This window comes from Blennius ocellaris (assembly GCF_963422515.1).
Source record: "Blennius ocellaris genome assembly, chromosome: 10".
NCBI classification, from domain to species: domain Eukaryota; kingdom Metazoa; phylum Chordata; class Actinopteri; order Blenniiformes; family Blenniidae; genus Blennius; species Blennius ocellaris.
Genome location: NC_137659.1, coordinates 22,564,313 through 22,586,627, shown reverse-complemented (window position 1 = coordinate 22,586,627; position 22,315 = coordinate 22,564,313). Strand labels below are relative to the sequence as shown.

At 35.8% G+C, this 22,315-nt stretch overlaps 1 protein-coding gene across 1 annotated transcript; it reads left to right on the top strand.

Moving 5' to 3' along the window:
* The first annotated feature begins 245 nt into the window (after nt 1-245).
* LOC308135767 (M1-specific T cell receptor alpha chain-like) lies at nt 246-21,646 on the top strand. The gene is made up of 5 exons (XM_080503873.1): nt 246-301; nt 20,066-20,269; nt 20,371-20,415; nt 20,508-20,615; nt 21,440-21,646. Coding segments are annotated over exons 1-5 (399 nt in total). The 5' UTR covers nt 246-261; the 3' UTR covers nt 21,442-21,646.
* The last annotated feature ends 669 nt before the right edge of the window (nt 21,647-22,315 follow it).

Below are 22,315 nucleotides of genomic sequence, written 5' to 3'. Positions count from 1 at the left end.
TGATATTTATTCTGCATTGATTTATTTTTTAAATATTTATTATTGTCTTTATACTTCTAGAGGCCATGTTGAATTTACTTCATGAGCATCGTATCGGTGATAAAGACGTTACACAGTAATAATCTATCCTTCCTAGTATAATTCACAATATTTAACGTTTAATTGTCCAGGATTCTCCTGAACAGAGGAAAACGCTGGTTTAGTGGAGGAGGTTTGTGTTGTGGAGCCAGATGATGTGTGTCTGCTGCCTCGGGATATAAGATGTATTTTGGAAGCGGGACCAGATTAACCATTGAAACAAGTAAGTTCTGTTAGACCTCTCATGGAGGAGGAAAAGAAATCGATATATAATGTGGTGGATGTTTCTGTATGTCAGCTGTAGTGAAGCTTCATGTCTGTTTTCTACGATATAATATGAACGTGATACATTTTACAACTAATATCCACAAAAATCCTTTATTCTTGATTCCATTTCATGACATTATATTTGATTCTGTCCTGATGTTGAACAGCTGAGTTTGTCTGAAAAGGACTTGGTCTTGGTCTTGACAGGGTTTCTCCCCCTGAAGGTGTCGGGATGCTCTGGTTTTGGTCTTTCCTCAGTCTTGGCGTCTTAAAGTCTTGTTCTTGGGTCAGATGGTCGACTGCAACACAAAAAAGCAAGACGTGCACATTAAAACAAGAACGACTCAGGAATTGACATAAGTAATGACTTTTTATTAACGTTACCAAGTAAAGAGTTTCCGTTAGACTCCAGAAGGCAGACGTCAGGTAGATGGAGGTTCTCGTCACGGAGACACTCGCTGTGTGACGACGTCTGGATCGGGACTCAAGCTGCAGTTTGGAGCAGGAACCAAGCTGATGGTGGAAACCAGTAAGAATCTAGATATCCATTATTTTGAAGAGAACTTAGCTCAAGTTTGACGCGAACGTCGAGCAAATTGACGGCCGGAAGTTGATTCGTTTACTTTAGAAGGACTGAAACAAACTACTGAATAATAAGATGTACAACATTTTGACAAGTGAAGATTTTTCAGCAATTTAACCAGTAATCCCTCATATTACTTTAACTGGAAACACATTTTTTGATTAATCATAAACCCCACTGAGTATTAAGAGTTTCCACAATTGATGGGATTCAAATCCATCTACTGATCAGAAGCCGGATATGTCAAAAAGTTGGTGCAGTTTTTGTTTTAATCAAATTGTTTTAAACACAAAATAAGAACAGAAGAAATAGAAAACAATATGTAGTATTGGACTTTTAAATAATTGCCTTTCATTAGAGAATAATTCACTGAAGTATGTCGAGGAAAACACTCAAATCAATGTACTGATTTTGTGCCAAATAGTGAGCAGAGCACTGAGTTTGGCGTTTGAGCTGCTGGGTGAAGTGTGAGGTTTGTGTTCAGACTCTGCAGACTGTGTGAATGTGAACAAGGTGATATTTGGGAGAGGATCCAGGCTCCGCGTCGAAGCCAGTAAGACTAATCTTTTTATTCTGTTGAAGCTGGAAAGTAAGATGGTGAAACTCACAATGTTTAACTGAGGAACGTCTGAAAGTAGAAGAAAGCGGCCGTGACTGTTGTTCAAATTGTACATCACAAAAAAAAAGCCTTCCTAAAGCTTTTCACATTGATTTTTTTTTAGTCTGAAATTGAAATGTGAAATATTTGATTGGAAAAACTTTGAAGAATAAGGAGCTCTTCTTTTAAAATCCGGTTGTATTTTAATGATGGACACAAACTGCCTCACTGAAAACCATTTAGTTGTTATAATATGTGTGATTTGAAGCTGTTATTTCTTTTAAACTTTTTGTGGTTGTGGAAACATTGTTGACTTCCAGTGATTTGGTTCCATCAACGTTCATGAAACTGCAAATTGGAGATTTGTTCAGTTTTACTAAGTTAATATTCCAAAAAAACCCACAAAGAAATGCCCATAGAGCTTTTAATGGCATTAAGTTTTTATTTGAATGCAATAATTGTTTTAACATTTACATTTAATTCTCATGTTGGTCTTTAAAATCTGTTATTTTGCAGATGATGTGATGCGATTTGTTTTCTCTCCAATACACAAAAAGACAGATGGGTTTGGTTTATCTGGTTGAGGTTGTTGATTGAAAGTGATCCAGAAGGAGATTTATTGAAAACCAGCTTCTTCCTGTCGGATTCTTGTTCTTAAATCCGCTACCAATATGCTTCAAAACTCTTTATTGCTCAGGAAGCTGGTTTGATATTATCTGAGAAGTAAATTTAACTTAATTCAACTTATACAATAAAAATTCAAATTACTATCTTATTTCAAAACAAGCCACAAATGCTAGAATAGCTATAAGCCATCAGCACCACAGATGGATAGAATAAAGATGCACAAAGTCTAAATTAAGTTCACTTTACTTGGATTTAATTTTCCACGTTAAAAAAAAACCCAAGTATTTTAAACAAACAAAAATCTTGTTTGATCAACATAAAGGAATTATGCAAAAAAGATCCTGTTTAAAGTAGATCCATTACATTTTTTTTTCTAAATCAGTACAGAGAAAAATGAAGAGAAATGAAGACAATTGAGATTCGTGGAGCCTCCTCTCTGCAGACGGACTTTATGTCACAGAGTTGGACGCTGTGTGAATCCTGGAGCGAACAAGCTGATCTTTGGATCAGGCGTCGCGCTGATCACTGAGGCCAGTAAGTCACTCTTTTAGAATCACTCAATTTTACACGATCGTGAAGTTTTTGTCCCATAAGGATTTTTTTACATTCAGTCCATCTCTACTTATGAGAACAATTCAACATCGTACATTCAAATCAAGGTAAAATGCTCCGTTGTCCAGCAGGAGATCCAGTAGGAATGATTTAAATCCGTTACGTCGTCAGTTCAGCACGTTTTCCTTGTAAACTGATCCCATTTCTGAGGTTGTAGCTGCTCCCTGACTCACTGTGTGACTCTTTCTGGAAGCAAACTTCTCTTTGCAGCTGGAGCCAAACTGAGCGTGGAGCACGGTGAGCGTTACATAAACCTTCAAATATGCTTCTTGACCAGTCCGCTGCTTCTGACTGGGATTATATCGTAATCTTAACTTGCTTATCAGGACTTGATAGGTTACAAAGGGCCTGATTTCACAACATTGAGCCAATAGGTAGAGCGTCTGCCAGCAGAAGTGTTGAATCAATCAACAGATTGATAAATAACCTAATGTGACCATTGTTTACAGTGGAAATCCACTATGATTTTAGTACTTTGCACTATGTCTGCAGGAATCAAATTTGTTGTTATAATCTAAAAATAATTGTGATGATTTCTAAACCCTGAGATTATAGATGAAACATTTAAGTTCATGTTGACATTATACATATTATTAGAAGCACCAAACTACTGTAGTGACCAGCAGGCCTTTATGGAACCTAAATATAGTTTAATGATCTTTACACAAACACTATTTTACTGACTGTTGCTCAATACGAACATCAAGCCATCTTTGAGTGTGGAGTTGTCTTCTCGTTCAGACTGAACTCACTGTGTGACTTTGTCTGCTAACGGGAGGATCAATTTTGGAAAAGGGACAAAACTAAGTGTAGAAAGCCGTAAGTACCGAAAATACTCACCCGTGGGTTCTTCTTTTATGTGCGGGGAGCCGGCGAGGAGCTTTTACAATTTGATTCAATCTATCTGTCATTTTTCACTTAATATTTCTAACCGATATGCGTATCTGTATTATTTCATAACTCTACTGTGATTGACACAACAACAATGGCGGGAGCGGCCAAAAAACATTATTACAATGTAAAGTTAAGGTTGCTAAATCCTGATGTCGAAAATCCAAACATGGACTGCTTGTTTCAGTTGCAGCAGAAATGGTTCAGATTATTTAGATTTAGAATCTGCATATTTAATAACCAATAATATGTACAGGAAAAACTTTCATTATTGCTGAAAGTTGCTCGTAAAACATTTCTTGCACATTCTAACCTGTATTCTCTTTAATGTTTTTAGTAACTTTGATTTATTCTCCTGTTATTACTGTAGACTACTTAATAATTACATTGATGTATGTAATCATGGCTGTCGCTATCAGTTCTTGATGAAACATTTAAATTGAGGATCAGAGATGAAGCTTGTAGAAATCTTCAATATGGTTGAATTACATTGATTCTTTAACGCACCGCAGTTTTTGAAGGATTTAAAAATTCATCATATATTTGCCATTGATGTCCAAAACACTGGCAGGTGTAATGTGATTACTTTTGATTGGCCTTTTTTTTTACCTTCTGTTATTATTTATTTGAACTCATGTTTACTGAAAGAGAAAAACCTCTATTATCCTAAATCCTCACACGTGTTCACAACACCATGGTTCAATAGTCGCCTTCAATAAAGAGGAGCTTCTGTTTTTAAAAGTTAATTTTGCTCTTTGTGTGGCAGTTCATCGCAATAATTCTATTAATTTCTTCATAAATCTGTTAATTCAAGTGCTCATGTTGAGATATTAGAGCATCTTCCTCCCACTAACTGATGTAACTTAAATCGTGTCACAGAAAGATTAATAAAACAGACACATTAAGTCAAGTCTAACTAATAGAGACTACTTTTACACATTAATGACTTTTTATAAGAAAGTAATATTTTATAACATTCTTCTTATGTGATTGAACTCCTGCAGTGTTTTTGGTTTTGTTCTGAGATGAAGCTCAGTGTTTCTGCGTCTGCAGCGAGATGGAAACTCTTGTTTGGTGACGGCGTTAAAGTAACGGTCCAGGACAGTGAGTATCCATATAACTGTGTCCTTTTGTAGAAAGATAAAATCATCTTAGCGCTAAATAACAAACTCTTACAATATTCCAACAAACGGACAAAGCATCACAGCAGGAACACAAAGCAAATTATGACACTCAACATTTTAAATCTTATTTCGGGACATGATGGATAATTTGGATGAATTAAAAGTTATTTACTTATTTTTATTCCTTGATTTTACAGTATAATATTAAATCTGGATTTAAATTGTATTTCAAGTCATATTTGCGAGCGGTGTGGACTGATAAGTTCACTAGTTTTAAGTAACTTTCTTCTGAAATTGAGTGTTATAGTTAGAGTTATATCTTATATTTGGCTAAACATAGTAGTTACTTTTATTTAGATAAAATAATGACGACTGTGACAATATGGTGCATTCTTTTCATTTGATCGTCCCCATGTTACTGTAAAACTATTAAGTTACGAACATAATTACAAAAAACATCAAATGCTATGAGGAATGCATTAAAATAATACATATTAAAACATTCTTGATTACTTAAGATTGTAGATTTTTATTGCTCACATGTAATAATTTGAGACGCCGCTAGATTAATTCCTCTTTTATTCCAAACCTGCTGAATCAGTTGTTTCCCTTCAGAGTTTGTGTGTTTGTGTTTGTCAGAGTGTGACTGGAAGTGGAGTTGGTAAACTCTTGTTTGGCTCTGGTGTCAAACTCACGGTCCAGCCTAGTAAGTCCTTTTAAAACCATTTATCTCCATCAGTGATGGTTCAACCAGACTAGTGCTTCTTCATTAAGCCTAAAGTTCTGGTCTTTGTTGTGTTAGTTTGTTTTTTGTTTCTACTTTTGTGTTTTTGTTTTTTATAACCATCTTTATCACGTAGATATTTAGTGCTTTTGTTTCTCCATGTGGTCATTTTGTGATTATTTTAGTCTCCTTGATGCTTCTTGCCTCAATATGAATTGATTTAATCTTCCTCGAGTTCATCTCAGGGTTTATGTTGTTGGATTTCCTGTTGTGTGAATGATTTTGGGAACAAACTCGTCTTTGGTTCTGGAACTAAACTAGTTATTGAATCAGGTGAGTTAAAATCTATAATGAATGCATACATTTTTGAGTCTGAGGATGAGTGTTTACCTGAAATGGTTTCAGTCGGGTTGTTTGTGTGGAGGTACTTGTTTAAAGTAGAAACACTGTGTGACTGGAACTGGAGGCTGGAAGCTGATTTTTGGAGAGGGAAGCAAAGTGACCGTGGTCGACAGTAAGTTGAAGTATTGTACTACATTTTCTCCAATCAAATATATTTATTTATATGATGTGAAGCCGCAGATACAATATCTCCTCTGTCATCTGTAGTCACATCCAGACGAGTGTTTTATTAAAGCAAATGCTCACAAAACCCGTCTTTTAACAAAAACCAGCATGAGTGAGGAATCCATCAAAATGTACTTTTATTCATCCAGCCATGTTAAAACTGGTTAATTCCATTGCAGGACGTGATATTTGTTCTGTTACAGTTGTTTTACTGGGTTAATCTCAGGGTTTCTGTTGTTGGATTTCCTGTTGTGTGAATAGTTTTGGGGGAAAACTCGTCCTTGGTTCTGGAACCAAACTGTTTATTCAGTCAGGTGAGTTAAACTCAAACAAGCAAATCTAATTTAAACGTGACAGAAATTCCTGTATAAGTACAAGCTCATTTGACACGATCGACATTCGGGTTTGCATTTATTTTCCATTCACAGCTACAGTTTAGACATGAGCTTTGAAAAGCAGCTGAAAAAGAATAATGTTCACAGCATTGATGGTTTCATAGATTAATTTGGATCTTTGTTGTTTTTTTGACTCAATATTTGTTGATGTATTTAGGTAATATTCAACACGATACATCCTGCAGGGCATCAAGAAATAACGACTTGCATGGAGAGGAGCGTTGGTTTTGTATATAATACAATGTGTTTGCTTTGAAAGCTGCTGCTTTATCCATGTTGTTTCTATCAGGGTTCAGGTTTCTACCAGCTGAAGTCACCCTGGTTTATTCTGGAAGCTTTTAACGGTTAGAGTGTTATCGTGCTCAGAGTTCACACAGTGTGACGTACACCTCGACGTCTAAACTCATCTTTGGACCCGGCGTTAAAGTCGCCGTTCAGACCAGTAAGTGCAAATGAATCCTGCAGAGTTTTCTACATCTGAACAAGTTTTTATGTTGAAAATGTTGCATTTTCTCTAAATCAACCTATTTTGTGGAAATGTAAGAGTAACTCCCAACAATCGTCCAGTATTTTATCATTCAAAGTGGCTTTAATTCAAACATTTCATACAGATCAAATACTTGTACTCTTTGTTGCGTCCAGTGTAGTTTGATTATATCTTTAGTTATTTGGTCAGAGCACATGCACACTGTGAATAGCGGGAGAGAAAATAAGAAATTAAACTTGCAGTACAAGCCAATGAGTTTTAAAAAGAACTATTCCTATCACGATGCATTACACATACTGATATATACTGATTTTTAAAACCTTTTAAAATAGGAATGAAATCTGATTCAATATGGACTCAAACACCCGGAGGAATATATAAAAACATTAAATTATGCGTCGGATAATACATTTGTGGTTGAATTAGTTTCAGTCGGGTTGTTTGTGTGGAGGTATTTGTTTAAAGTAGAAACACTGTGTGACTGGAACTGGAGGCTGGAAGCTGATTTTTGGAGAGGGAAGCAAAGTGACCGTGGTCGACAGTAAGTTCAAGTATTGTACTACATTTTCTCCAATCAAATATATTTATTTCTATGATGTGAAGCCACAGATACAATATCTCCTCTGTCATTTGCAGTCACATTTAAACGGAAAATGAGCATTTCACTAAATGCTGCTCACAAAATCCACTTTTTAAGAAATCTATCAAAATGTACTTTTTTTTCATCCCAGATTCAGTCACAACGTTAAAACTGACAAATTCCATTGAAGCAGGTCGTATTTTGTTGTTATAGTGGTTTTGATTGAGTTCCTGTCAGAGTTTATGTTGTTGGATTTCCTGTTGTGTGACTAATTTGGGGAACAAACTCATCTTTGGTTCTGGAACCAAACTGTTTATTCGGTCCGGTGAGTTAAAGTTTATTTATGTGTGATGAAAATGCTGTTTTTGCTCTGAACTCTGGGTTTTATGTTCATTTTGCAGTTTCGAAACAAACTTTTAAAAGCAGCCAAATAAGAAAACGACACGATAATAATATTTATTGAAATGATATTTTCATTTGTAAACCATAATTAGAATGTATAACACTACATTATTATGATAATGATGTGATTTCCTACACATGCATTTGAATTGATGTTAATGGCTCTGTGAATGGAGATTCTTCTTTTAATTCCAGAAAACAGAATCAGGGAAAGAGAAAAGGTACTAATAGTACCATTGACTGGGTTGTTCTTTCACCATATGTCAATGGTTAAAAGTTTATAATGAGTTGAGCACAATATTTTGTGGATTATTTTTCAATTTCCAGTTCTTGAAAATGATCACAGATGAATCAGTCTTCCACAAAATGTAAGTTATTCTGGAGAATATTGTCTCTCCTTGCAGAAAAGCTTGAAATGTTTCAGTTTGTGTCGTAGATCTGAACTTTTACTGCTTGAGAATTGAGATTATAGTTTAAAAACTCAACTTTTTAGGACGTACTTCTGGAAAAACAATGATTGCAGTGAGAATTTATGAGATTCTGTGTTTTTTGGCAAAAGATGATGGTTGCCCTGAAAGTTTGTTTGGCTGCGTTTTAAAGTTGGTCTGAAATACTTGTAGTGAATATAAGAACATCGGGTGTGTTCTGGGCAGTTTGACTGAGCTCCTGGTTTCTGTAGTGTTCTGTTGCATTGTGTGACTAACTTGGGGAATTCAAAGTTACTTTTTGCTTCTGGCACGAAGCTTTTGATTGAATCACGTAAGTACATTTTTAATACTGAATCCCAACTCTTGCAAAAGCTGATGAATGTTCTGCTGTTTCACTGGACTCATAAACAAATTAACTTACTTTACCAAGTGATTTCTGCAATACTGAGGTTTATTGCTTTGAACTTTTTGCAGGAAACCATTTGACATGCTGGAACTGTAAGTTCGATTTACAAAACCTTAGTAATTTACTTAGTTTAAAAGTGCAAACGTAAAATCCAGGAAATGCCATTTATTTCAATGTAAAACTTGAACTTAAAAACTAAAACTACACGTTTCACAAATTCGAGTTCAAAAAGTGTTTAAATGGGGGAGATTCATCAAGTTCTTAGTTTTTTCTCAACAGCACTGAGTGGAACTGCCAAACCACACATTCCATCCTAAATGACTCAATAAACACAAAGCTTATGTCTTAAATTGATTATTTATTCACTATAAATCAATGATACAGTGGTATTGTTATTACAAGTAGTCATCTGTATCAAATCTCACACATTGAAGGTTTTCATCATTTAAATCTTATTTATCTGTTGATTCTGGCTTAAAACTGACAATTTAATCAAGTTAAATCTATAAGTTTGTTTTTTATGATCCAAACACACCTCATGCCATTTTTCATTGAACATGATGTTAATGTAATGAAGACACAATAAAATGTCAAACTAAGCTCCAACAAACTGCCATTAATTATCTGACATATTTTGGCGTGATCACCACCAGCGAGCTCAACAAAACCTCACCTTAATTATATTGTTTAATTTTATATCTATATCTGAGTTTGCATCTCCTTTCCTGAGCCACAGTTTATGTAGTTGGGTTTGACAATGTGTGAATGATTACGCAGCTTCCAAACTCGTCTTTGGCTCCGGAGTCAAACTCGCCGTTCAATCAAGTAAGTGATGTTTGTTGCAGTTGATCAGAAAAATATACTTCTTTTTTTAAAATGTTCCCACCAAACTCTCCGACCTCCGTCATAAAATCCAATTTAGGCCCAAATCTGATAAAACTACAAAGAATAAGACAAATACTTCCCGAGTAAGATTAAGTTTTGTTAGAACGTCTGAGTAGATTCATGTTTGGAGCAAACTAATGTTTGGAGCAGACTAATGTTTGGAGCAAACTAATGTTTGGAGCAGACTAATGTTTGGAGCAGACTAATGTTTGGAGCAGACTAATGTTTGGACACGGCATCAAACAGTAGAGAACCATGAGGATTTAACACAAAACATACTGGTAATACACAAATAAGACGTTCACATTGGTTGAAGATGATGTTTTAATTGTTTGATGTTAATAATAGTTGATGAACGTCCATTGTGTTCCTCACTGAAACAAACTGAGTGGGAGTTATTGTTGAGCTGAGATCAGTTGTGTGACTGATTCTACGGGAACATGGAAGCTGATTTTCGGACACGGAACCAAACTAATAATAGAAAGCAGTGAGTATTAGCAATATAATGACCTAGAACAATGGGACAAACTTGACATTTTACTGTTTCTGGGGCTTTGGAATGATCTCTTTTAACCATAACGAATCACTTTGTCACTTTTCCTGAAGTGGAACATTTTGGCTTGCAACAAAATTTACTCTACAATTCCTGTCAAATGATGTGATTTAATTAATCGCTAGATTTATTCATGTAGTTAATTTCGAAAGTGGATCTAAGAATAATGTTTTCCTAGTTGAATGTGACTGAAATAAATAAAACAAGGAAAAGTGGGGGAAGTGTAAATGTAATATTTAGTGACAAGTAATAAAATAGTGTGAATCACTTTTAAACCATTTTGAACCATTTTAAAGTCACTTTCTGATCAGAAAAATGTTTTTCTTTGCTTTAGAGTCAAAGCCATGCATTGAAATGCTTCAGATTCAGAGAATCTTCTGGTGAGAAAACGTTGTTTGTAGATGACGTCTTTTAGTTTCTTGCTAAAGTTCTGCAAACGTAGAACGACGATGTAAAATCCTGAAAACAAAGAAAAAGGAGCAGGAAGCTTTTCCATTGAAGTGATCAGATTATCTCATAATGACAAACATCTTGAAAATGAATCAAAGTGAAGATAAAGACCAACAGTAACACTGGTTAATTGTAATTACAGCCGGTTTACACGTAAAACGTTTGTCTATAATTCACTTTCAAAGTATGAGATGAAGGTTAATGAGTGTTTCTGCTCTTTAAGGGCGAAGGTTTGCTCCCAATAACATCTACACCTTTCAAACTTTTAGAATACAAAACTTATTTGATTCACAGGTGTAGCGTGAGTCCAAGTCTAAAATAAGAGAAAGATCTAGTCCTGGGATCAGGTTCAGTTGTTGTTCAGGACAGAAACATTGTGTGTCTGCGAACTGGAAATTGATCTTCGGTAACGGAGTCAGAGTGACTGTGGAGGCCAGTAAGTACTGCGGCTCTGTTACTAGTCCATGTTTCAGCTGTTTTATTCTGAAAAGAAAACATAAAACCAAACATATGACATCTTATGGGGGGACTTTACTGATTAACATTAGAGCTTAATGAATGTTTCACATATTTTCAAATTAATTCTTTAAAAAGTTTTATTATAGATGATAAACCAGCTTTAAAAAAAACAAAAAAACACCATGTTGCACATAACTTGATGTATTTTAGTAACCAAACCAAACCAACTGGACTTTCAGAACAACACGCAAACTGTTCAAAACAAACTCCCTTTATCTGCCACTGCACATCCACGAATCAGCCAGAACAATATGACCATTTCACTAATGTGTAGACCTCAGGTCTATCTGCTTCATGTGCAACAGAACCAGTTCTCCTAATCTGACTGCTTCAAAATAGACCCAACAGAGATAATCTGACTGACACTCTAAGGTTGTGTTTGGGAGAAAAATGGACATGGATGTAACGTTTATTAGCAAATTTGTTCATCACAAAAATCACAAAAATGTCCTTAATTCCTGTTTTGATGTTACAAAGAATAGTTTCGGCTATGAAAGATTACTCAAATTATCAAGACTGTATAATTTGTATGTTTGAATTTTCAGTGAAATATTGAAAAATAACCTTTAACTATGTAGTAAATGGGAAATATGAGCCTCTCAGTTCGAGCAGCTTTTTAGTTTGGAGCTGCACATTGTGTGACTGTGTCTTCCTCCGGAAAAATCTACTTTGGAACAGGAACTAAAGTATTTATTGAAACCCGTGAGTAAAATCTGAATAATGTCCTTCTAACAAACAAGCTTTCTGAATATCCTACCTGTTATTTTCTTTCTTCAAATTTTACACAACTGACAGTTGTGATGTGATTCTTTAATATCTCAAATTCAGTCCCGTTTGCTTTTCTTATAATATATTCCGTCATGCATTTGACTTGGGAAACATGTTAATTACTCAAATTCACACAATTTTAAACAGTATCATGTTGGTCAATTCTTTAGAGAGAAGCAAAGCCACTCCATGTAAGGTCATTTAACGCATGGCCACTGTTGATTATCAACTCAGTTTTAATTCACGCCATGGTGACAAACTACTACTTACAAACAACTAAATCTGTAAAATATGCTTGATCCTATCGTCGCTAGTTATCAGACTGTAGTGGTTTTTGATGAGTGGGTTTCCAGTGGGTGAATGATGGATTGAAGTTGCTCTTCAGCTCTGGAACAACTCTGCATGTTAAAGCAAGTAAGAGAATTTTCTGGTTCTTTTGTAAGGACAATTTTAAAAAAATCCTTCAAAACAAGATGTATGTTTCAGGGGAACTTGGCAGCTATGCTTTTAAAAGACTGTCATACTTATAGATAATATTTGTATTTCTAGTTACATTACCAAGTGTTGATCATCTTATAATAGTTTAGAAAGACGTTCTGTCTTTAGATGGTTATAAACTGGTTTCTGCATCATTGTCACTGTATGCAGATGATGTGATGCAATTTAAACCAAACCAAAAATGCATACATTGGAGAAGTTTCTTCCAGAATAATTCCATAGGTGACACGTATGTTCATCTACTACAGATAAGCTGATACATTTGCATCTTTTTCTTTTTACTTTTTATAGTTTTAATTTGAGTTGACTTCAAAAATGCTTGTTGTATTCTGTTTTATGCAGACGATGTGACGTAATATTTATTCACATTATAAAAGAAGGAATGGAGCACATAATGCTCATGCTGTTGTGTAAATATCTGCTTGGAGTTTCTGCGTTTAGTTTCAGTTTGTAGCTGCACATTGCAACTGAATCTGGTTTAAGGAAAAATCCACTTTGGTTATTCTATGATCCATCACTTTCTTTTGATTATCTTAATGTGATTGTAGCTCTTCATTACAATAGTTTCCTTCATTTGTGTTTTGACATTACAGAAATAATAGTTGTGGCAATGGAAGACTACAGAAATGACCAAGAATGTATAATTTGTATATTTTGTATTGAGTGCTCAGTCAAATATTGAAAAATAACCTTTAACAATGTAGTAAATGGGAAATATGAGCAGAGGAGCCCCAGTTTTTAGTTGGCAGCTGCACATTGTGTGACTGCGTCTGGTTCCCTAAAACTCTACTTCGGAACAGGAACTAAAGTATTTATTGAAACTCGTGAGTACAATCTGAATCATTTCCTTTTAAAAAAAGTTTTCTGATTAACCTGCCTTTTTATCTTTCTTCAAATTTTACACAACTGGCCGTTGTGATGTGATTCTTCAACATCTCAAATTCAGTCCAGTTTGTTTTTCTCAGAATATTTTCTGTCGTGCATTTGAACTCGCACATTTGTAAATAGTTCAATCCTGGTCGTTAATTCATGCTGGTTGATTCTTTAGAGAGAAGCACAACCACTTCATGTGAGGTCATTTTTATGATCGATTTTCCATTGGAAATCTTCGATCGAAATCTCTAAAACATCTTAGAATTACATAACATTCACAGCACATCTGATTACTTCAAATTGCTACTGTTTTTTAGTCGGTTTGAAATATGTAAAATATGTCTGAGGTTGGATCAATGCAGTAGCTAGTTATCAGTCTGCAGTAGTTTTGGATGAGTGTGTTTCCAGTGGGTGAATGCTGGCCTGAAGCTGCTCTTCAGCTCTGGAACAACTCTGCATGTTCACGCAAGTAAGAGAGTTTTCTGGTTCTTTTGTAACCAAAATAAATCAAACTCTTCTCAAAAATATCTTACAAAACAAGATACAAGTTTCAGGGGAGCACAGCAGCTGTGCTTTTAACAGATAATGCTGTTTGTAGATGAATATTTGTTTCCAGTTACAACATTAAGTGTCCATCATCTTACAATACACTAATTTAGAAAAACAGTCTTTAGGTTTTAAACTGGCTGCTGCATCATTGTATGCAGACAGTAGGACTCAATTTAAACTAAACTAAAATGTATACGTTGGAAGTTTCCCACAGAATAATGCAAAAAGTGACACCTATTTGAATCCATTACAGATAAACTAAAAAAAATGTGCGGATTGTTTTCCATTTTAAAAAGAATAATTTTATCTGAAGTTGTGAACTTCAAAAATGGTTGCTGTCGTCTGTTTTATGCACAAGATGTGACAGAATGTTATTCCCACAGCACACAGTGTTCATGCTGTTGTGTGTAAATCTTACGGGAGTTTCTGTGTTACATTTGACATTTTGTGACTCAGTAGGAATGATTTAACTGGACTTTTAGTGAAAAGTCAGACGTTTCCAAAGGGGAACTGAGGATAATGGACTGTATGAAGCTGAGATTGAGTTTTTAGTTAGCCGCTGCACGTTGTGTGACTCAATCTGGCTCCACAAAAATCTACTTTGGAAAAGGAACCAAATTATTCATCGAAACCCGTGAGTCAATTTTTATTCATTTCACTTTGACATTGTTCTTTATTGCATCTTTACTTAATACTATTAATTTTACACTTTACATATTTCACATTGTGAACGATCAGATGTGATTTAATACGTGAACAATGCGTATTGTCTGAGACGTGTCGGCTTCTGGTTAATTTATCACAGACAACACGGTTTGTGGATTATTTGGTTCATTTAAAAGGTTTGGATCACAATATAATTGCTCTAATTGTGTTACAACATTTCTTAGTTTGTCCTCTAAAGCTCTGAGCCTCGTTAGAAGAGATTATTCTTAATTTAAAGTTTTGGAGAAAACGTGAAGCAAATTGAAACATTTCTGCAGTAACTCCATTCTTTTTATTATGTACATCACTGTATCTCCATGAAATCAACGTTTTAATCAAAATTCAGTAGTGCAAGTGGGGTTCTGGTGTGTGTGACTGGAGGTGGTAGCCAAAAACTAAAGTTTGGATCTGGAATCAAAGTAATCGTCTTTGACAATAAGTGAAAACTGCTTGAAGATGATGCTTTTCATTCGCAATGAAGCCTTGATTAAATTGGTGTTCAATGTTCTGTCTTTGGTTCGTTTACGTGCTACAAGATAAAATGTCGTCTGTCTTAAATACCCGTTTTATTCAACTTTGGATGGTTGAAATTGATTAAGTTCAAACACAAAAGTTATTTCACGTTTAATTAGCCACTGGCTTACTTTAATGGTCTATAATAAAAACACAGTCTTTGTTATTTAGTGTGGAATTATTTCTTCTGGGGATCTGTAGTTTTTATTGATGTAGCTGTATTGAAACTCCAAAGCTAAAACAGAATAAAATTAAGACGGTGTAATGTCTCCAAGACCTTTGGGAAGTTATTGTGTAGCCTTTCTAAACGGTGCGACTACGTCTTATCAAAAACTCCTGTTTGGATCTGGAATCAAACTCATCGTCCACGACAGTGAGTAGAAAACTGCTTTTCTACTAAATCTCAGGTGACAAAAAACTTCAAAAATATAAGAAAAACAAAGAACAAACATTTTCATTTCGTCTTAAATAGTGTAAAACACCTATTTATTTAAGTATGTCATGCATTCAGAGTGTAATGTATAGAAGCTCATCAGCATACAGAGTTATGTGTGTTTGAGTCAGTTAATAGTGTTACTTACATAAACACGTCTGAATATAATTACTTCATCAACTTACTCATATGACACAAACACAATTCTTTGTAGCTCAGGAGCAACACTGTTCTCTGTACATTTCACAATACTCCTTCATATATTGCATTCAAATGCAAAACATTTTTGTTATATTCCAACCTAAAACTTGCGATATTATGAATTCTTAGTTTGAGCTGCTTCTTGATATTTACGTTTTATCTTTACTTTAATGTGAATGATTTAGGAAGAATTTAGCTGTTAAACCTGAAGTCCTCAGTCTATTTGTCCTGGAAGAGGATCATTTAATAATTACTTAATTATGTATAATTATGTAATTTGTTCATTTTAATTCTAAGCACAACTATACAAACCAACCTGTGGTGTGTGAAGATTATCTTAACAGCCTAAAATAGTATAACTTTAGGAAAAAAACTGTCAATCAGCCAACCACACAGACACTCACCTCTTTTAGTCATTCAGAAGCTGCAATTAATTGAACACACATGTTCATCGTAAACATGTGTGTTCAATTAATTGCAGCTCATTCAAAAAAACATACAAAATCCATGCCCACTGCAATGAATTTAAAAAAAGCGTAAACTCTGCAAACCTGCTTCAATATCATTTTATTGTCCAGATATGTAATAGATATGTAATAGAGTCCATATTGAGCTTCAATAATATTTCTAAACAAAAAGCTGCTGTTGATCACTCAGTAAATAAACATCGTTGGAAATTATTTAGTTCTTTTTTTTTTTATAGGTCATCAAATCCAAACGGTCTTTTTTTGTGATTTGACCCAAAATGTTCTTGAATCTTTCCATCAATCGCTGTAATGATATTGCAGTTTTAGTATTGCGTTCACTATGATTAAATGAAGTAAACCATGTTAAAGTGACTGGTTTCCTGAAGCAGCTGGAGTTATTGACCAGCACTCCTGAGCTGTGTGACTGACACTGGTCTGCAGAAACTTCATTTTGGATCAGGAACTAAACTCATCGTCCAACAAAGTGAGTTCAAATGTTTCTCAGAATTTAAGTTTAAACACAATTAATAAGCCAGTTGCTCAGTTTAATGTACAATAATTAATCGGTGAGAAATTAATATTTTTGGAGGATTATTTTTGTATTTGTTATGACTGCAGCTGTATTGTAACACAAAACCTTAAAGCAGAATAAAACAAAGAAGCTGTAATGTGTCTAAATGCTTAAGGAAGAAATGTATACAAGTTATTGTGTCGCCTTTCAAAACGGTGCGACTGTGTCTGGTTTACAAAAACTCCTGTTTGGATTTGGAATCAAACTCGTCGTCCCCGACAGTGAGTCTAAACTGCTTTTCTACTAAAGCCCTCGTGACGAAAACCTGCAAAAAGATAATACAAACGAAGAACTCACCTTTTCATTTAGTCTTAAATAGAATAAAACACTTATTTGTTTAAATAGTTCATGCATTCAGTGTAATGTATAAAAACACATCATCGGCATACAGTTAATGTGTTTTTCAGTTAAGCAATAGTGTTACTTACATTTTTTTAGCGTGTGTATGTCTCATTGCTTCATTAAGTTAATCTAGATGATCAATGTACATGTTTTAACCTAAAATCTTGTGACTCATTATGAATCACTGAGCTTCATTGTTTCTTTTCTCAGTTTAAGCTGCTTCTTGATATTTACGTTTTACCTTTGTGTTAAAACGAAGAATTTAACAGTTAAACCTAAAGTCCTCAGTCTGTTTGTCCTGGAAGGGGATCATTTTGTAATTATTTCACAAAATGTATTTGGCTAAATTTTTTATGTTTTTAACCAAAACATAACTATAAAAACTGATTTTATTCTCTGATTGTAGGTATGAAACATTATAGCTGAAGGTTTCTCCAAAATAAGTGACCAACTTGAATCCAACAGAAGCATTTATGTAAATACTGAAAACATATTCAGCCAAATTCAAAAGGTAATTCTAAAACACATTTACACATACCACTAGCTGGACAGGTTGTTTAAAGATAGAATGCCTACACATTAAAAAAGGAAATAAACACAATACATAAACTAAAAATTGTGTGGCACAGTGAAATTAAATACAATATGGTCGAATAAAAGACTACAGATGATTAAAGCATGTAACGGTAAACCAGGATCAGATATAGTGAGATATAAACTGATAAGCAAAATGCTTATTTTTCATTTTGTTTCATTTTTTCATTCCAAAGTATTCAAATCTTTAACTAAAGATTTAAACTGAGCAGTTTAATATGATGGTATTGTTTCACTTCAGTGAACTGAAAAGCGTCTGCAATAAAAAAAAAAACAAACCCAAAACAGTTCACACATACTAGTTCAATCAAGTATTATGTTATTATTTAACCGTAATCGGTAATTAAATTTCATGATTGGCGTCAATCCAGCAAAGTGTCTGGAAGGTTTTAGAGCTGATCACATGCACAGTGTGAATGACGCTACGAGGAAGATTGTCTTTGGGAGCGGAGTTGAACTTTTCATCCAATACAGTAAGAAATACACTATTTATTCCTTATTTGTTGACAAGAGAATTGACCTGAGGTTGTTTATTTGGACAAAATGTGTCTCCTTGAGTTCAGCTGCATTCAAAGCAAAATGTCGTGTTAGTCATTGCACATTTTGTCGTCCCCATAGTCTCGTGACATCGTCCGTCTCATTTCTGTGTCCTGGCCTTGTCCTGTGAAGTTACAAACCAGACAAATGTCAGCATTTCTTTGCCGACTCGGGGTCAGACGTGGAACTGACTCTCCAACCGCGGCACCGGAATACGACCTGCGTTATTAACTGAGCCACGAAAAGGTTCTTTACGGTTCAAAAGGGGGTTTTAGTTTGTTGCGGGTTGGATTGAGGGAAGCGGCGAGAGCCGGTTGTTGCTGAGCCGTCGTGCACAGTGTGAATAGCAACAACAGGAAAATGGTGTTTGGTTCGGGAATTCAGCTGCGGGTTGAAACACGTGAGTAGAAAAGTCTTTAAAGGTGAACGTTGTCCACCGCCTTGCTTCTCCAATCATACATTCCTACGCTCTGGTTTGGTTCATCGGCTGGTCAGACAAACACTTTGTTCAGAAGAGTTTTAGTAGATTTTCTGGACATAATGCATTTCGGGAGAGGAACTGGTGAGCAGTTAGCACTATCTGTTACAAATGTAATCGTACTGGATCTAGATAGTTATTTTGTTAGTATGAACTGAGGGCAAAGAAAACTTTTGCGACAAATCTCTGTCACCACAGAAGAAGAAAATCACCATTGAAGTTGTTCTTCTGCGTTATTGAGCTCAGAGTTTCCGTGTCTGTAACGTGGGACTGATGGAAGAACCTCCATTTATTCTGTGTGTCATTGCTTCTCACATAAAAACACAATGCGCCTGCATATCTCTATTTTAATGTACAGGACATTTGGCATCATCTGCGTTAAATGTTGTGGTTTATATGGAAATGATCAGAATTTCACAAATGGGTACCTGAACATGTAAAGATGGTGAACTTTGGACACTTGTATAGTTTGCGCTGTTGACTTCTTCACATAACTCAAACTTCACATGATAAATTACCACCTTTCATATACAAGTTAAAAAATAGTGTGTAGTATTATTAATCTCACTTTAAGTACGGTGTCTGCTCGTCATCGCACATTTTATCCTCCTCGTAGGGTCGTTACGCCGTCCGTCTCTTTTCTCTATCTAATCACAGACAAATGTCGTTCAAGGTGGTTAAACACCACAGAAAGTGTGGCCGTTTCTTTGACGACGCTTCGACACATGGTCGTGGTGAGATGTAGAACTGAATGTCCACTGGAAGACGACGGTGTCATTCACTGAGCCATGACAAGGTTCTTTACAGTGAAGCAGTGAGAATAGCGACAAGAGGAAAATGATTTGATGGATGTTGAGTTGTGTCTCACTAAGAGAACGGCTTTCTGGAGCTCTTGGGAATGAGACGACGGACTCATCATCACTTATCAACCAAATTGGACCAGAATCTTTTGCCTAACTTGAGTTACGCTTAATGCTTGAATCAGACTGAACAGTGCCGACCACGCGACAATAATACAGCTATGTGTATATTATTGAGAAAACCCAATAAAGGAAGAGTTTACGAGTAACTTTTGAAAATGACCCGTTGATTTCCTTTGTCAAACTGTCGAAAAAGGTAAAAACTATATTCAAGTCCAACTTTGAAGTAACTCAAACAGCCAAGACGGTGAAAATGTGAGTGAAGGTGTGAAATGTCCGGTGGAGCAGCTGCTTCGGGGGATTTTGCTCATGTTTCAGTCACAGTGTCACAGTGACTCGGCTTCCTTCGAGATGATTTCCACTCTGTCTTTTGGCTTGAACCACCTTTTCGTGCATATTGCCCCGCACGCTAAAAAACGTATTACTTTTGTGTGTTTCAGGTACAACCAGTAAACCATCTTTCTACACAGTGAAAGATGGGAATACCACAGCGTGCTTGGCCACTGGTTTCACCAATCACAAAGCAGCTGAAGACTCCTCGAGGTACGGCGCAGCGTTCAACCAGACGGAGGCCGTCAGACCTGCCGGCTCTCCTCTATACAGCCAGGTCTTTTTCCCAGACGATAATGGCGACCTATGTGAAGGTAAACCTCAACTGCAAACTGAGGGCTTGGACTTTTAGGCTTCATTTGTTGAAACATGGAGGAATGTTGAATCAACAAAAGTCCATTTGTTTGTCTTTCAGACCCAGATAGTCCTCAGAAGAAAAGTGAAGACACTTTGGAGTCAGGTGTGTTTTCAATACTGACTGATCAGTTCACTCTGCCTCCGGCCGCTTGTCGTGTACGTAGGCTAACGTTTGTGTCACACTGCTGTTTGTAGACGCCACGGTGAACGTGGCGGCTCTGATCACGCTGGGCCTCAGAGTGATCTTCATCAAGACCGTCGTCTTCAACGTCCTGATGACTCTGCGCCTGTGGATCAGTCCATGTGAGTTTGTGTGTCCTCAAAGCCCCGTCTTCTAGTGACGTCTTTAGAAACATAACATTTCTAGACTTCAGGCGGATTCCTTGGCGCTCTCATCAACAGACGTTACTTGTGGTTTGGACTTCCCGTCAAAATGAAATTTCATTGCATTGACTCAACAGTGTTGAAAAATAGAGTAATATGTATTAAAAAAAAAATCTGCTTCTGTGTAAAAAATCCATAAAATAAATATACCTGTCTTTTATAGGATGAGTATGACTACTAAAGATTAGTTACTTGCTGAGAACCGATACAAGAACTTAATAAAAGCCATTAAACCTAATTCACACTCCATATGTAAAAGATATGCTCTAGACTTTAATCATGTTTCGCATGCAGTATGACTCCCAAAACTCTTTAGCATGTAGCATGTAGCATGTAGCACGGCTACTGGATCCATTGAGCAGTTAAACTAGTGAGCGACATCAGGCTGCCTGCTGGTCCAAATATCTCTGGTGATGAAGTTGCTGGAGGCTTACGAACAATCTTTCTTCTCACCGTGGTATTTTGTCAAAACGTAATTTACAATCATTTCAATTAATTTTAAAGAATCTCCAAATGGCCGACATAGAATGAGATTTCTTGCGTACTCAAGACAATTTTGCTGACGGATGATGTCACGTAATACTCGCTGGGTTGCAAAGGATGGATGGATGTTGGATGGACATTGGATTGATGGTAGATGATGGATGTATGTAGTCATAAAACCCTCAGACTTTCCCCGCTATGCTGATGAAGCTGTTTCCTGTCTCATAATTCTAAAACCGTTTCTGTTTGGTCTTCGACAGAATCCTGGCGGTGAAGCTGGGATGTTGTGTACAAAACTCTCCGGTCTTTCTCATCATCGCTCCTCGCAGACCGGCGTGCAGCTTGTCTTTAATGTGGATTTCTTTGTCATATACGTATATATAAACATATATTCACTGCCGTTTGTCATGTAAATACGACAGAAATATTAAACTGATTGTTCTGCTTAGTGTTTGAAATTACTGTGACTGTATGTGGCTTTGTTATAATAAAGACTGAAAACCAAACTGAGAGAAACTTGTATTTATAACTTCTTCACACCTGATATTGTTTTGGCACCACAGATTTGTTCATTATAGCCAGAATCCCATGTATTTTTAGTGAATGGCGGGGGAATTCCCTCTTTCTTTCTTTCTTTTTTTTTTTTTAAAGGAACATGCCCTTTTCCTCAAGTATCATGGACACGGGGAAACAACCCTGATTCCACATCCAGATCAACTGCCTTTATTCATTTATTTAATTTGGTCACCCCATCATTTTATTTAATAATTTCAAAGAACACACAATAAGACAATGTATTCTAATCTTCTTGCACGTTATCATCCGAACCGTAGGTTCTGAATCCCGGCTTGTTATGGAGTTTCTCTCACTCTGCTGCCGAGCACCGGAGCGTCACAACAACAAACTACACTTCCCCAAAATACAACATATGACAGCTCCATTTCCCACAATGCACTTGTGATTCAAAGTAACCGGCTCAACATGTAACAATATATAGCGAAATTAAAATTTGTAACAAAAATGTTTGATCTGGATCTTCACCAAAATGTAATGGATTCTTCCTTTGATCAAAATGCATCTTTGTATCAATTTCTATGAAAATTCTCTCATTAGTTTATGGGATTCTTCTTCACACA

Coding starts and splice junctions, on each gene's coding strand:
- LOC308135767 (XM_080503873.1), top strand. CDS start 262: ATGTATTTTGGAAGCGGGACCAGATTAACCATTGAAACAA. Junction 302..20,065: donor CAGATTAACCATTGAAACAA/GTAAGTTCTGTT, acceptor TGTGTGTTTCAG/GTACAACCAGTAAACCATCT. Junction 20,416..20,507: donor TGAAGACACTTTGGAGTCAG/GTGTGTTTTCAA, acceptor TGCTGTTTGTAG/ACGCCACGGTGAACGTGGCG.